General features: G+C 33.9%; 1 protein-coding gene across 1 annotated transcript; it reads left to right on the forward strand.

Moving 5' to 3' along the window:
• Positions 2001 to 5694, forward strand: LOC109344163 (COP9 signalosome complex subunit 5b-like). The gene is made up of 6 exons (XM_019582804.1): positions 2001 to 2459; positions 3117 to 3398; positions 3495 to 3642; positions 3799 to 3881; positions 5169 to 5246; positions 5343 to 5694. Exons 1-6 carry the CDS (start codon positions 2046 to 2048, stop codon positions 5430 to 5432), a joined length of 1095 nt encoding a protein of 364 aa, XP_019438349.1. The 5' UTR covers positions 2001 to 2045; the 3' UTR covers positions 5433 to 5694.

Below are 13553 nucleotides of genomic sequence, written 5' to 3' on the forward strand. Positions count from 1 at the left end.
CCTTGACGGTTTAGGGGAAGTTTAAAAAAAATATTTTAATAAAACTCCCTCCCCAGTGCTGATTTTGGGGGAGGAGATAGAAAAAAAATACATAAATCGGCAATTCCATTGCCGATTTCTACAAATTTACACTAGTTTTGTAATTTTTCTAAAACGTGCACCAAAATTGTAATTTTTCGGTCAAGGTGCACCACATCTGTAAATTTTCCCACTGACTTTGTACACGAAAATAGTCGGTGCCTTCAGGGTAAGAGATGGCATTACAATAACTATTGGCAAAAGGATCATACTCTAGAATAGAACTACTACCCATGAAATACAACTTTCCTTCGAATGCTTTCAGGAATAAGCCGTGAGGGAGAAAACCAAAGTCATGGAGGTCAACCACTAGAAGGGGAATCCATTCCCATTTTCGTTGCTCAGAAATGAAACACTGCACTTTATAGTTTTGTCTTGGTGGTGTCGTCAAACCAGTTTCCACGAGCACCACGCGAAACCTCCCATCAATAGTGTGAACAAAGCCCACAACATAGAAACACAGCCTGCCCAGATAAGGCGAAATAGGAATGTTAATACGCTTCTTGTTCAGAGGATTATATATGTAATAACCGCGGCCAAGACTGTAGAGAGAATCGGAAAATAAAATCAACCCGTAAGAAGAGCCACATACTTCTCCACTTAGTGCAAACCCCTTCTTTGGAGAGGGAAAAGGCAAAATAGGAGGTCTAACGAGGTGGAAAGAAAGCATTACTCTGTCCCTAGCAACAAAGTGAAACAAAGCTCCGAAGGAAGATTGTTGGTGAGAGAAGAACATTGTACGAAAAGAAAGGGATGAGATCACATGCATGAAACCTTTAGAAACACATTCACACTGAACAAGAAACCTGAAAGGAATTCGAACTAGGATTTGTTGTAACAAAACCTCTGATAAATTGTTCATATCTGTAGCCATGAATGACAAGAAAAAACATAGACACTTGTAGAAACATGAGAATTTAGAAGAATGAGGAGTTGTAAGACATGAAAATTTAGAAGAATGCTCTCAGTATTTCTTATAATTGAATTGAATTACAAGAATACAAGACAGGAGAAAAGCCGAATACAGATAAACCGCAAAATTAACTAACTACCCACAATTAACTAACTAACCTACTATTAGGGAAACCGCAAAACAGAAACAAAAAAGAAACAAAATAAAAAATACTTCAACAATATGAATATTGGATATATAAATCCTTTTCTGGAGCATTAATTATATAGTTATACATAATTATTATATGGTTTTTTTTGTATAAATTAAAAATGTTAAGGACAAAATAGAAAGTAAAATTATACCATGGTAATTATTTGAAGTTTTCCCTTTATAAACTCTTTGTCATGTGTTTGATGCGCAACATATAAATAACATATACTTAGACAAAGACACAACATACACATCAACATCCATTTATTTATTATTGTAGAAGAAAAGTTTGGTTGTTGTTATAATCATTCAATATTATTATGAGTTGAGATACTAATTTTTAAAATAATAATTTGCTTCAATATTGTTTTGAGTTTAAATAAAAAATTAAATGGATTAGATATTCATCCATCCAATCCATGACAAATGAGTCATGAATGAATTGGATGAATTATAATTCATTGGATAAATTAAATTGTAATTTAAATGGATATATATATATATATATATATATATATTAATGAATGACTTTCCATTCATCCATCAGTATCCAAATTCATTCATTTGCCACATATACTTTTGTCCAATAAAAGATGAAGATATATTACTTTAATATAATTATACATAATTATTAATTATATAAAACTCTATATTTAAAAATAATTTTATATAGATAAAAATATTAATTACACATAAAATTGTCGGTCAAAACAGATTGTTTAATTCAGTGTTATTAGAATCGGACCAACTAGATGGTCCAATCGGTTTAAAAAAATCTTCTGTTTTTTCTTCCCGAAATTGTATCAACCTATAGATGGAGCAAATTTAATGGAAAATTTGAAAGTGTCTATAATTGGGAAACATGGAAGCATTATCATCTTCATCACCATCTGCGACAATAGCACAGCAAACATGGGAACTCGAAAACAACATCATTCCAATAGACACTCCTTCTTCAACCACCAACGCCGACGATTCCATCTTCCACTATGATGAAGCTTCTCAGAACCAATTTCACCGCGAAAGACCTTGGATCAACGATCCTCACTATTTCAAACGCGTCAAGATCTCCGCACTCGCTCTCCTCAAGATGGTTGTTCACGCGCGCTCTGGTGGCACCATTGAAGTTATGGGTTTAATGCAAGGGAAGACAGAAAAAGATTCAATTATTGTTATGGACGCTTTTGCCCTTCCCGTTGAAGGTACTGAGACTCGTGTTAATGCTCAAGCTGATGCGTATGAATACATGGTTGATTATTCACAGACCAATAAGCAGGTAACAATTTTTTTCAGATAAACCCTAATGTGTTTTATTTATGGTCGATTTTAGTGGTGGTGATGAAACTGTGATCGTAATTTTATTATAAAAGTTTCAACTTGGAGAAGCCCTTTTGAAAATGCCTTTAGTCTGGACTGAATTTTAGCTATGGTGCACAAACCCTATTCCTAATTTTAGTAAAGGTTTCGAGTTGGAGAAACCCTTTTGGAAGTAGTTTTCATTTTGAATTCAATGCATTCTTACTAGTGAGTGTTGATTGGAAAATGTTGTGGGGTGGTGTTATCTTTAATTTCAAATTAATTTAGTAAAAGTGTAAAAAAACTAATCCTGATTTTAGTAAAGGTTTCAACGTGAAGAAACATTTTTTCAGGTTTCTTTCATTTTGAACTCAATGCATTGCTAATAGCATGTGTTCATTGATCTCGGTGTTGATTGATCTTTAGTTTGAACTCACTTTTAGGATAGGTCTCAACTTGGGTGTAACATTTTCATATAGATCTTCTGTTTGACCTCAATTTTGGTGAAGATGCAAAAACCCTAATCCTATTGTGGTAAAAAGGTTTCAGCCTGGAGAAACCCTTTTTGGAGTATCTTTCGTGTTGAACTTAAATGCATTCTTACTAGTGAGTGTTTACTAAGCTTGGTGTGGTGTAGGCAGGCCGGTTGGAGAATGTCGTAGGATGGTATCATTCTCATCCTGGTTATGGATGCTGGCTCTCTGGTATAGACGTGTCTACGCAGATGCTGAACCAGCAGTTTCAGGAGCCTTTTCTGGCTGTTGTGATTGACCCAACAAGGACTGTTTCTGCTGGAAAAGTTGAGATTGGGGCATTCAGAACCTACCCTGATGGTTATAAGCCGCCGGATGAACCTATTTCTGAATATCAGACCATACCTCTCAATAAGATTGAAGACTTTGGTGTCCACTGTAAACAGGTGAATGATGATTCTTCTTTCTTGGCGATATGTTTTTTCTTTTTTTGAGAATGCGTCCTCTGATTTTGTTTGAACTCTATATGTGTACTTTTGCAGTATTATTCTTTGGATATCACTTACTTCAAGTCTTCCCTTGACTCACACCTGTTGGATCTGCTATGGAACAAGTATTGGGTGAATACACTATCATCTTCTCCTCTGTTGGGTAACGGAGACTACGTTGCTGGACAAATCTCAGATTTAGGTACTGTTTTATGGACTTACTGTTTACTGCATTATATATTTTGGTTTTAGTTTTGCCATTCATCATGATTGTTTCCATGTTTCTCTTGAAAATTGATCTATTATTGTGATACCTTTAAAGCATTAGTTTCTCAATTGGAAATTTCCCTTATTGCAGCTGAAAAATTAGAACAAGCAGAGAATCAGTTGGCACACTCTCGCTTTGGATCATTAATAGCTCCTTCTCCTAGAAAGAAAGAAGTAAGTAACTCTTGCTTTATATATCCACAGCAGTGTCCTTTTATTTGTGGAAATTTTTGTTTGACGGTTTCCTTTGGGCTCTTGGTAATCTTTACTGTGAAGTCAAAGACAGCCTAACTTCGTTATATTCAAAATCTTTCTGAGCGTTTTTCTATCATCTAATTCGTTGTGTAAGGAAATTTAGATATGCATATATATATATTCATTGAAATTATGTGCCTGTTTCTAAAGGTAAACCACAACCCATGATTAGGATATCACATTATGTGTTCTAGTTCATCAGTGAATTGCATCTCTAGTTATGCTGTTCTTTTTTTATGCCAATGTTTTTATGATATGGAGTGTGAATAGAGCTGGCTGTATTGCATGTACCATACCTCAAAATTTTGCAACTCTAATTCCAGTTCATATCAACTGTGATGGTCATGCCTTGCACCTATTAAATAATTTTATTATGTTCAAAATGGTTGAGAGAGTCTAGAATATTTAGCAAAAAACTCAGCCATATACTCGATAGATTAATATGAATCACCACAATACCCCTTTGTTTCTGATTTTGTAAAGGCTACATCTGCCAAAGTCCCTTTATCAAAGATGTCACATCATAAACTTAGACCTTATATTCCAAACTAGAAATTTCTTACAACCTTCTGGTTAGGTGTGTTGGCATTTGCTGAAGTGATTGGTTGACCGCATTGCCCATTAGAATGATATATATTACTTGCATATTTTCTGATATGTAGAGAAGTAGAATGGAGGTTTTATGCGTCTTGGAAGCCAGACACCAATGTGATAGGTGTAAACCTGATAATGTTATGTACATATAAATTGGTTAAGTCTACAAGATCCTCCTTCTTATCTTGGCATAATACAATGCTTTACTAAGTCCTTTACCAATAATAATAGAACATGCAGAATCATGGCAACATGTTACCTTACGAAATGAAACTCAGTTCACTTTTTTTTCTTTTCCGGAGGAGTTTAAAAGTGGAATACATGTAACTAGTGTCTAGATTTATGAATGCTCTAAACGTGTGTTGGACACTGGCCAACTCAGCTGTTGAATTTATTTGCTACTGTCTGTTGTCAATCAAATCTATGACACTAAGAGATCAAGTCATTGCCTTAATTAACACACATAAGGTGTTACTCATATGATGCCATCCTATCATTGCCAGCTTTGTCAGCCATGAATACCATTTGTTTCCAATGTTAATATCCTCCCCTCACCCCCCCTTCAAATTTTGAACATTGCATATCTAATGTTAACATCTCAATGATTTGCAGGAAGAATCTCCACTTGCTAAGATTACTCGCGATAGTGCGAAAATAACCGTCGAGCAAGTGCATGGTCTGATGTCACAGGTAACTGTCATTGACATTCGACAATCTTTTTTTCAGATTCATTCTTTGCTAGACTGACTGGATTTCAAATGTTCACTGCATCCCTTTTGCATGTAGGTAATCAAGGACATCCTGTTCAATTCTGTTCATCAAACAAACAAGTCCCACACGGAAACATCTGACTCTGAACCAATGATTGAGAGCTGATCTTGGCATAAACTAGACATGCATTTAGTATTATGAGTCATTTTTCTTTTTGGCGATGTCGTCATCCTCGGCCGGCCGCATTACATTTAAAAGGTTGACAGTAAATCTAGTTTTGAATTTTGCCCTGCTGTATATCCTTGTTTTGTTTCACAAGAACATGTGTGCACTGTCAACCAGGCAATCCACATAAGAGACTCATTCATCTAACACAATTGAGCTGCTGGTCAATGCAAAACTTATTGTACACTTGTCCATTGTTTTGCACTGCTTGTTGACTTTTCAGTTTATTTACTTGCAGTTTATGTTTGGTGGATATGGCACCTCTAAATTGAGCAAATATTGGTGTATTCACATTTAGATCATTCATGGGTTCAGTTCAATTTGGGTAACACGTTTATGTCACGGAAGAAACTGTGAAGGAATAAAAGGACACAAATTAATAACAAAACTGTTAGCCATTTGGTCTTGTGTGAGGTCATCTAAGCTAGAAAAATGTTATAACCTCCAAACAAATTAGCCTTAAAATACTCCTACAAAAAAATGTAAGCTTTATATTGATAGCCAGTGAGACATGTCATTTTCCTATGTAAAAATTTATACACATATTATATCATTCATTTAAATTACTTTTTTGAAGAGTCAATAGTGAGCAAATATAAATAGTGGATAATGCAATGATAGTATATAGTACTTATATAAACCTTATACAATGGATGGAGAATTCTGCAGATGTTTCAGGCCATATTGGTACATGACAATGAGTGGTTGATAGAAGAAGAAAAATTGGATGACTCTGAGGGAATGCAGGATCTGGACTAGTTCAGTCCTCATGTCACATGATATATATATATATATATATATATATATATATATATATGTGTGTGGTTATAGTTTTCCAAGTCATTTTCTTATGTACGGTAAAGTCAGATTATAATCATTTTGTTGCCCAATAGTAGTGGCCTCTGTGAAGATATACTCTTGATATTTCTTTTCCTTCATTCACCTACCACTAACTGCAAAAGGCCAAGTCAAACAAGACTAGTTATAGTGGGATTTCAGGTCCTAGTGCCCTTTTGTGGGGTGTCATACAAATTATGCCTCTTAATATTCACTATTACCACATACACACAAATGAATACTTGACATGAGTCTATTTATCTAATTTCTTTTAGAATGTATGATTGTTTTCCTCAACAAACGTTATTTTTAGATATCGAACGTTTAACATTTTGATCAATCTAATGATTCAGTTGGGCCTTATGCCAATGTGTTAATGATATTTGTTAAGAATATAATGGTGCACATGTTATTATGTTGATTTAATTACTCATAATCATGGTTTTAACTCGTGATCACAACAACTGTATGTGTAAGGTCCTACTGTATCCCAAGGTCGAGAGTTCGATTCCTAGAGCGACACTTGTTGGGAGTGACAGACAACCACAAATTTAAAAAGGATTAGTTCCTTACCTAAAAAGGTAAAGAGATACCTTTAGTAGCACAAAAAAACTATATTATTTACTCATAATCATTTTTGTGTGATTACAATAATCACCCCAATGGTTAATAATAGAGAATTGAAACCTTGGTGATAATAACATGCATTATCTACCTAAAGTTTGTTCTGGCCAGAATAACAACATGCATTAGATAAGATTCTTATACCATAACAAAAAGGGACATCTTCATTCACAAGAAAATGGTCCTTCCCTCTTCTTTATGGTGCTTGAGCTGATTTTATATGTAACCTCACATGGAACTTAACCCACCTACTCCAAATTCCTCTCCTTTCTCTTTCTAGAATCTATGCAAGCCTATGTTTACAAATAATGCTATGCCAAACCATTTCACATGTTTTTCACTTTACCAAAATTTGTATTTGTTTAGTGTCCTACTCATTCTTGTGACTCTTGTGAACTTAACCATCCAAATTGTTCACTTTTCTTGTTGAAAATCTAACTTTAAGTCTACAATTTTGTATCATGATCCTTTCACGACTTCGAGTAGTTAAACTGTTGAGTATAATTAAGTGTGAGGTTTTATATTGGATATGAGAACCAAATGAAAATATTATTTAAGTGAAAAAGGATATTATTATTGAGTTAAGGTTTTAATTCAAGACGTAATGTTTTCTGATAACTTTTTGCTCTTCCCTAACAAATCGAACTCTTCTATAGTAAATGTGTTCAACATAAACTAACGAAAAAACATTAAAAATGCTAAGTTTAGTCATGAACCATGGTGACTAGTTCATGTTTTTTTGTATTGGGTAACGAAATATATTCTTTTTTTCCTAACAAATGTTGCTCACAGAAATCTAACTCTTAATCTTTTGATCATTTTAAAAGTTTACCCAAACTTTACACTATTAGATCAACAACTTGTTGGTTTTTACAGTTTCGATTTGATATATATTCCTCCTCACCCAGCCAACAAGGAACTTTTGCTATTCATAAGAATCTTTGCTCCACTTGGTAGCAGTATTTGGACATTAAACATTAATCTTGGTTAGTGTGCCTAAAGTATGATAAATACTATATCACATTCAACTTGTAATACCCATAATATTTATTCTAATGGCATCTTTTATCTCTGTCTTTCATTGCCTTCTCCTTTACTATTCAACTTTATGCTCTAGGCATTTGTGTCCATTGCCTAATTGATTTAGTGGGTCAAAAGTAGAGATCAAGAGGAACTTTGTGGGGCAATATTTTGTTAAGGGTACCAAAAACCAAGGACCATTTTGTAGAATATATTCAATATTAGGTGTCAACTGCAAAATTTGTTATTGAATTCAAAACCATCGTACCAAATGATATATGATGACATATAGCTTTATTCGGAGTTAGACTCTTCACCATTAAATGGATAGATAAGTTAGGTGAAAATACACTAAAAATTTAATAAGTAATGATATTTATGACCTTTACTTTTCATTGAAATTACAATTTTGACTTTAAAAATACACTGCAAAGTATAACTTGCTTCACCATCAATGGAGAGGAGTCTTACTCCTTTATTCGGACACAACCACTGGTTGCTTGAGCTCAATTTACATGTATAAGTTTTATCTTAAACACCCAAATGATTTATCTTATAACATGGTATAATTTCCTATACAACAATTGAGAGTACATATATTTTACACGTGATATAAAAAATATCTAATGATCTTAAATTTAAATTATCTTTTCATAAAATAAATTTAAAAATTAAGAAAACATATTTTTTTAATGTATACTAATATTGGGCTCTCTGAAATTTAGGGATGACAATTAAAACTGAACTCATGAGTATTCCCTGAACCCAACCGATGTATTTGGGTTTGGATTTTACCCGAGTTCAACTTTCGGATTTGGTACAATTGATACCCTACCCTGATTAATATATGTAAAATTATAAAATTACACATAAATACATATATAAAACCTATATATATATATATATATATATGTTTCGAGCGGGTTCTCATCTGTTTGGGTTATCTGAAACCTCGAACGTTCGAGGTGATATCATGGTTTTCAACCCCACTTAATTCGAGTTAGGTTTTTGGATTTCGAGTTCGTGGTTGGCTAATCACAAATCCAACCCTGCCTCATTGCCATTCCTAGTACGATCTGTACTCAGAACTTGAACCATCTCTTAAAAAATTATCACTGCCTTTTCTTTTGTTGAAACATACTTGCTTAAAAGATAAAAGGCAGTGAATATTGAAAGAGATGGTAAATGAAAACCTCCAAATCCTCTCAACCGTACAAGTTGTACATTACTTTAATTTGGCCCCAATATATGATAAAGATAAAAATATCAAGCTGAAACAACATATAAACAGTTTTTATTGTATGTATTTTTTATTTAATTGTCAGGGACATTCAGAATATATGCTCTAATTTATTTTATATATAAAATATAACAGGAAGCTACATTTTGTACTTGTGTATGGAGAAGAATATATGAATGTGCTAGAAAGATGTATTTTGTGATGTGTGTGAAATTTTATGTAATATATAATTGAAACAATTATTTGATGCATATTTTTCTGGTATCAAATCAAAATTTATACACAAAAAAATGAAAAAATAACTAAAGATCTATAAATAATATATGTGATTATTATATTTGTTAAGTTAGTCTTCTCAATATATTTTGGATAATTGGAGTGAGAGTTTAATTCCTCATGTTTAACGTATGAGTAACAATATATTCCCATACATCATAAAAAAGTGAGATATGTCAATTATAAACAGATCATTAATAAGTAATAATAACAATATATCATTTTATAATATATGTTACCTTTTTTTTACATTCATATTATTTAAAGTTTTGTTTGGAAGAATGATTTTGGAGGAGAAAAGAATAGAAGGAAAGACTTTAGAAATCATCTCCTTGTTTGGAAGTTGGTTGAAGGATGTGAGAAAGTTTTGGAGGATTTTTCAAACCCTCTAAAATTATAATGTGTCTATTTTTATAGTTTCTCTAATTTGAGGTTTTTTTAAAGATAAGATGTAAAAATACCTACATATTTTTAATAAAATTATGTAATTATATATTATTTTCATTCTCATTATTAATTACATTTTTAAAGGAAAAATAAAAAATTACAATACTATCATTGGAGGTGTCCAGCTTGAATCATGTCTTCCATAGTGTCCCTCAGTTAGGTACACTCTTCTATTACATGTCCAAATAAGGTGTGAAAATCACAATATTTGGAGCGGTCCTTGGTCCCCAGCTTTCTTCCCGGGTTGGGTTTAGGTAGATGGACTAAATGGGTGGCTATGACTTCTTGCAGTATTCTGGTGGGACTAGCATTGAGGGGGGTGTAGGAGGTGAATTTGGGTTTTTTGGGCTGTCGGGGTGGATCATCTCAAGGGTGTTCGTGTGTTTTTTGTCGTTTGGCTTCCCGTGAGGGGAGTTGATATTCTCTATGCTCGGTTGGTGGACGGTTAGGATGAGTTTCTTCTAGATTAATGAACTGTTAGGCTTTAGATTGGAGTTCTTCCCTTGTGAGATTTGAGTACTTAGCCAACTCATGTCTGAAGAGGCTGTCTTGTAGTCCTGTTACCAAGATATGCACCGCCACCTTCAGGCTTAAGGGGCGTACTTTCATAGCCTCCGAGTTGAATCTGTCCAGATAAGCTTGGAGGGGTTCGTGTGTCTCCTACCGTCGTATTCAGGACATGACGTATAAAGAACGGGTTGCTCTTTGCTTACTGTGAACCGGATGTTGAAGCCATTGGCGAGAGTGGCCCATTGATCAATATTATTCGGTGCGAGCTGTGTAAACAACTGTAGGGCAGCCCGTTTGAGAGTGAGGGGAAAGGCTCGTCACATGATATGATCATTCTCCCCATGGAAAAACATTGAGTCTTCAAAGGCGTCTAAGTGATCTTGTGGGTCACTTGTTCCATTATATTGGTCGATGTTGTTTGGGCGAGTTAGGTGTTTGGATAGTGGGGAAGATATGATTGCTTTAGTGAAAGGGTGTCTTGCTCGTGAGGAGCTAGGGTTGGGGGGATTGGTGATCTGGGTGGTTTTTGTGTTTGGGGGAGTTACTAGCCTGGAAGCTTCGGCGGATTATGCGGAGTGCTCATCGGCAACTGGCCGCGAAGGTCCGTTACTGGGTTCGGGTCTGTGTTGGCGAAGCTCGGCTAATAGTTGGGCTTGTTATTGGATGAGATGGCTTTGTTGTTGGATCATGTGTAGGAGTTGCTGGGTAGTGGGTGCTTCTACGGTGGAGTTGGGTGATGACTTTGGATGGCATGTTGAGATGGTTGTACTAGTGATGAAGGTTCAATAAATGGAGTGTCATGGTTTGGAGGAATGTTTGTTTGGAGCAGTTCTATTTGACTATGTGGTTGAGCTTGGTTACGGGTGGTCACCATGTTGTAGGTAAGCCACAAATGACGCCAATGTTCTTTTATATTAGGAGGAAATGATCAGTGATGAATGTAAAATGGTCGGTAATGAATGTTCGCTAGATTGTGAAGGATCAGGAGATCTGGTCGGAATGTCGTCTGGACCCACCGAGGGAGGTACCTGAAAATGTTATCCGACGATAAAGTCACTAGAGTATTCTAGAGCGATAAATGAATTAAATAAGAGAGAAGTTGGAGTAATAAGTGTAGCAATAAATGAGGAAATGAGAAATTGAATGTACTTCCTGTGTGGTCTCCTCTATTTATAGAGCTTGGGGTGTGTTGAAATGACACATTGCCATTGGCCAACATCTTTTGGGTACAAGAGACATATTCTGCTGGTCCTTGCCTGTCCTGCAGATCTGCTCTTGTCGAATTGTCGGGGGCAGACGGAATATGCAGGCAACATGTTAGTTGACATTGAGGGCGAGTCAACGACATATTAATGACAGAGTCGGATGTGCATTAAATTGCGGGTTAGATGCATTACTATCACGTCAGAAGCATTTATGACATCTATCATAACTGGACCCATCTGAGGCGGGTAACGAGGAGGTGAGGAATATTGTGCTGGGAACTCGGGGCGGTCGAGCGATAGCCCAGATGTCACTGAGATAAAACATGTATATTATTTGAATGATGCTGATTAGTTAGGAACATTATGATTTTGGGACAAAGATACTCTTCCGATTGAATTTGGTTGACTATTCCTAATCTCTCATAACTGTATGACTTGTGTTCAGCATTTTGTGATGTTGGTTAATTTTCACTCTTGCAACAGTTAACTTTTTCCTATGTTAAATTTTCTCATTTGTTTTTTAACTGTTTTTTTTACTTAATTTAACATATATAAATACATATATACACTTTCATTTTGTTTTATGTTTCTTCTAGTTTAAGATAACGTGAAGAGCCAACCAATTTGGTGCCTTTATTCTAAGGCCAATGAAGGAAGCAAATGGTTACACATAGACCTCGTATTTACACGTTTGTTATTCCGTAGAAATTGTTGGAAGGAAGAAAAGTATAACGGGAAAGTTTGTTATTTTCTAGCACAAGAAGAATAAAATATTCATACTCAGTTTTATATAATATCATATAAAACAATTCATGTGTCAAAAGAAGGTAAGAGATTTTTACACTATAAATAAATTATTAATCATTTTATGTATCATATAGTACGTATAAATGATAGATGATATATTGACAGTCTAAAATAATTTTCATTAACAATAAATAAATATTAAGGGAATCATAAAGTAATCTGACGGTGAAGATTATGGGACTAAGGAACGAAATGTATGGGGTTGTAAGTTCGAGTCATACCAACAAAAAAGAAGGAGTTATAAGGTGGTTTGATGTATAAATCATCACAATAGACACTTCAGTTAAATATAATTTTCTTTTTTTAACCTTGCATCTACATTGAACATGCAGTTTCATATTTTTCCCTTATCAATAATGTGTTGGTCTAGTAATATAAGTTTTCGTTAGATCTCTGAATGATTCAAAGATCTACGGTTTGACTCATAAAAACGATACTTGTTTATAATGGACAACTATATTTCTCAAAAGATCAGTTATTTACCAATAAAATAGGAGAATATCTTTCGTAATACCAAAATAAAATATTTCAATTTCTCCAAGTCATCCAATTCCATTCAATTCAAAATTACTTTCAACTTCTCAAAATTACTTTCATATTTAAGAACAACTAAGAATTTAAAATCAACATAAATGCAATGCTTATGAAAAGCATACATGAAACAAAGAATACATTTATAACAATAGTAAATAAAAATACTATCTGAATTAAAGCCAATCTATAAACAAAGAATACATTTATAACAATAATAAATAAAAATACTATCTGAATGTAAATGAACTGATTGTAAAACTAAAAAATTAAATATGTATTTCATCTATACTATATATAAAGCCAAAACATGGTGTAACCACCACCATGGCATAATTTATATATTCCTATTTTGCCCTTCAAAAATTTAATTTAAAAAAAACCATATAATCATATATAACCACCTCAAATATATTAATTATAAGTTGCACATCTATACTACTTAATAAAGGAAAAACCTAACCTAACTTTATGAAGTTATTTTGAGTTTTCCTATTTCATATTTTATAACTTCTAATTTTATTTTATAACTTCTAATTTCATTTTATAACTTCTAATTTTATC

The sequence above is a fragment of the Lupinus angustifolius genome, chromosome LG03 (genome assembly GCF_001865875.1).
Source record: "Lupinus angustifolius cultivar Tanjil chromosome LG03, LupAngTanjil_v1.0, whole genome shotgun sequence".
Classification (NCBI taxonomy): Eukaryota; Viridiplantae; Streptophyta; class Magnoliopsida; order Fabales; family Fabaceae; genus Lupinus; species Lupinus angustifolius.

Excerpts from the sequence above, each read along its gene's own strand:
- LOC109344163 (XM_019582804.1), top strand. The coding sequence starts at position 2,046 with ATGGAAGCATTATCATCTTCATCACCATCTGCGACAATAGCACAGCAA. Across the intron at positions 3,399-3,494 it reads TTGGTGTCCACTGTAAACAG|TATTATTCTTTGGATATCAC; the intron begins GTGAATGATGAT and ends GTACTTTTGCAG. Across the intron at positions 3,643-3,798 it reads TGGACAAATCTCAGATTTAG|CTGAAAAATTAGAACAAGCA; the intron begins GTACTGTTTTAT and ends CCCTTATTGCAG.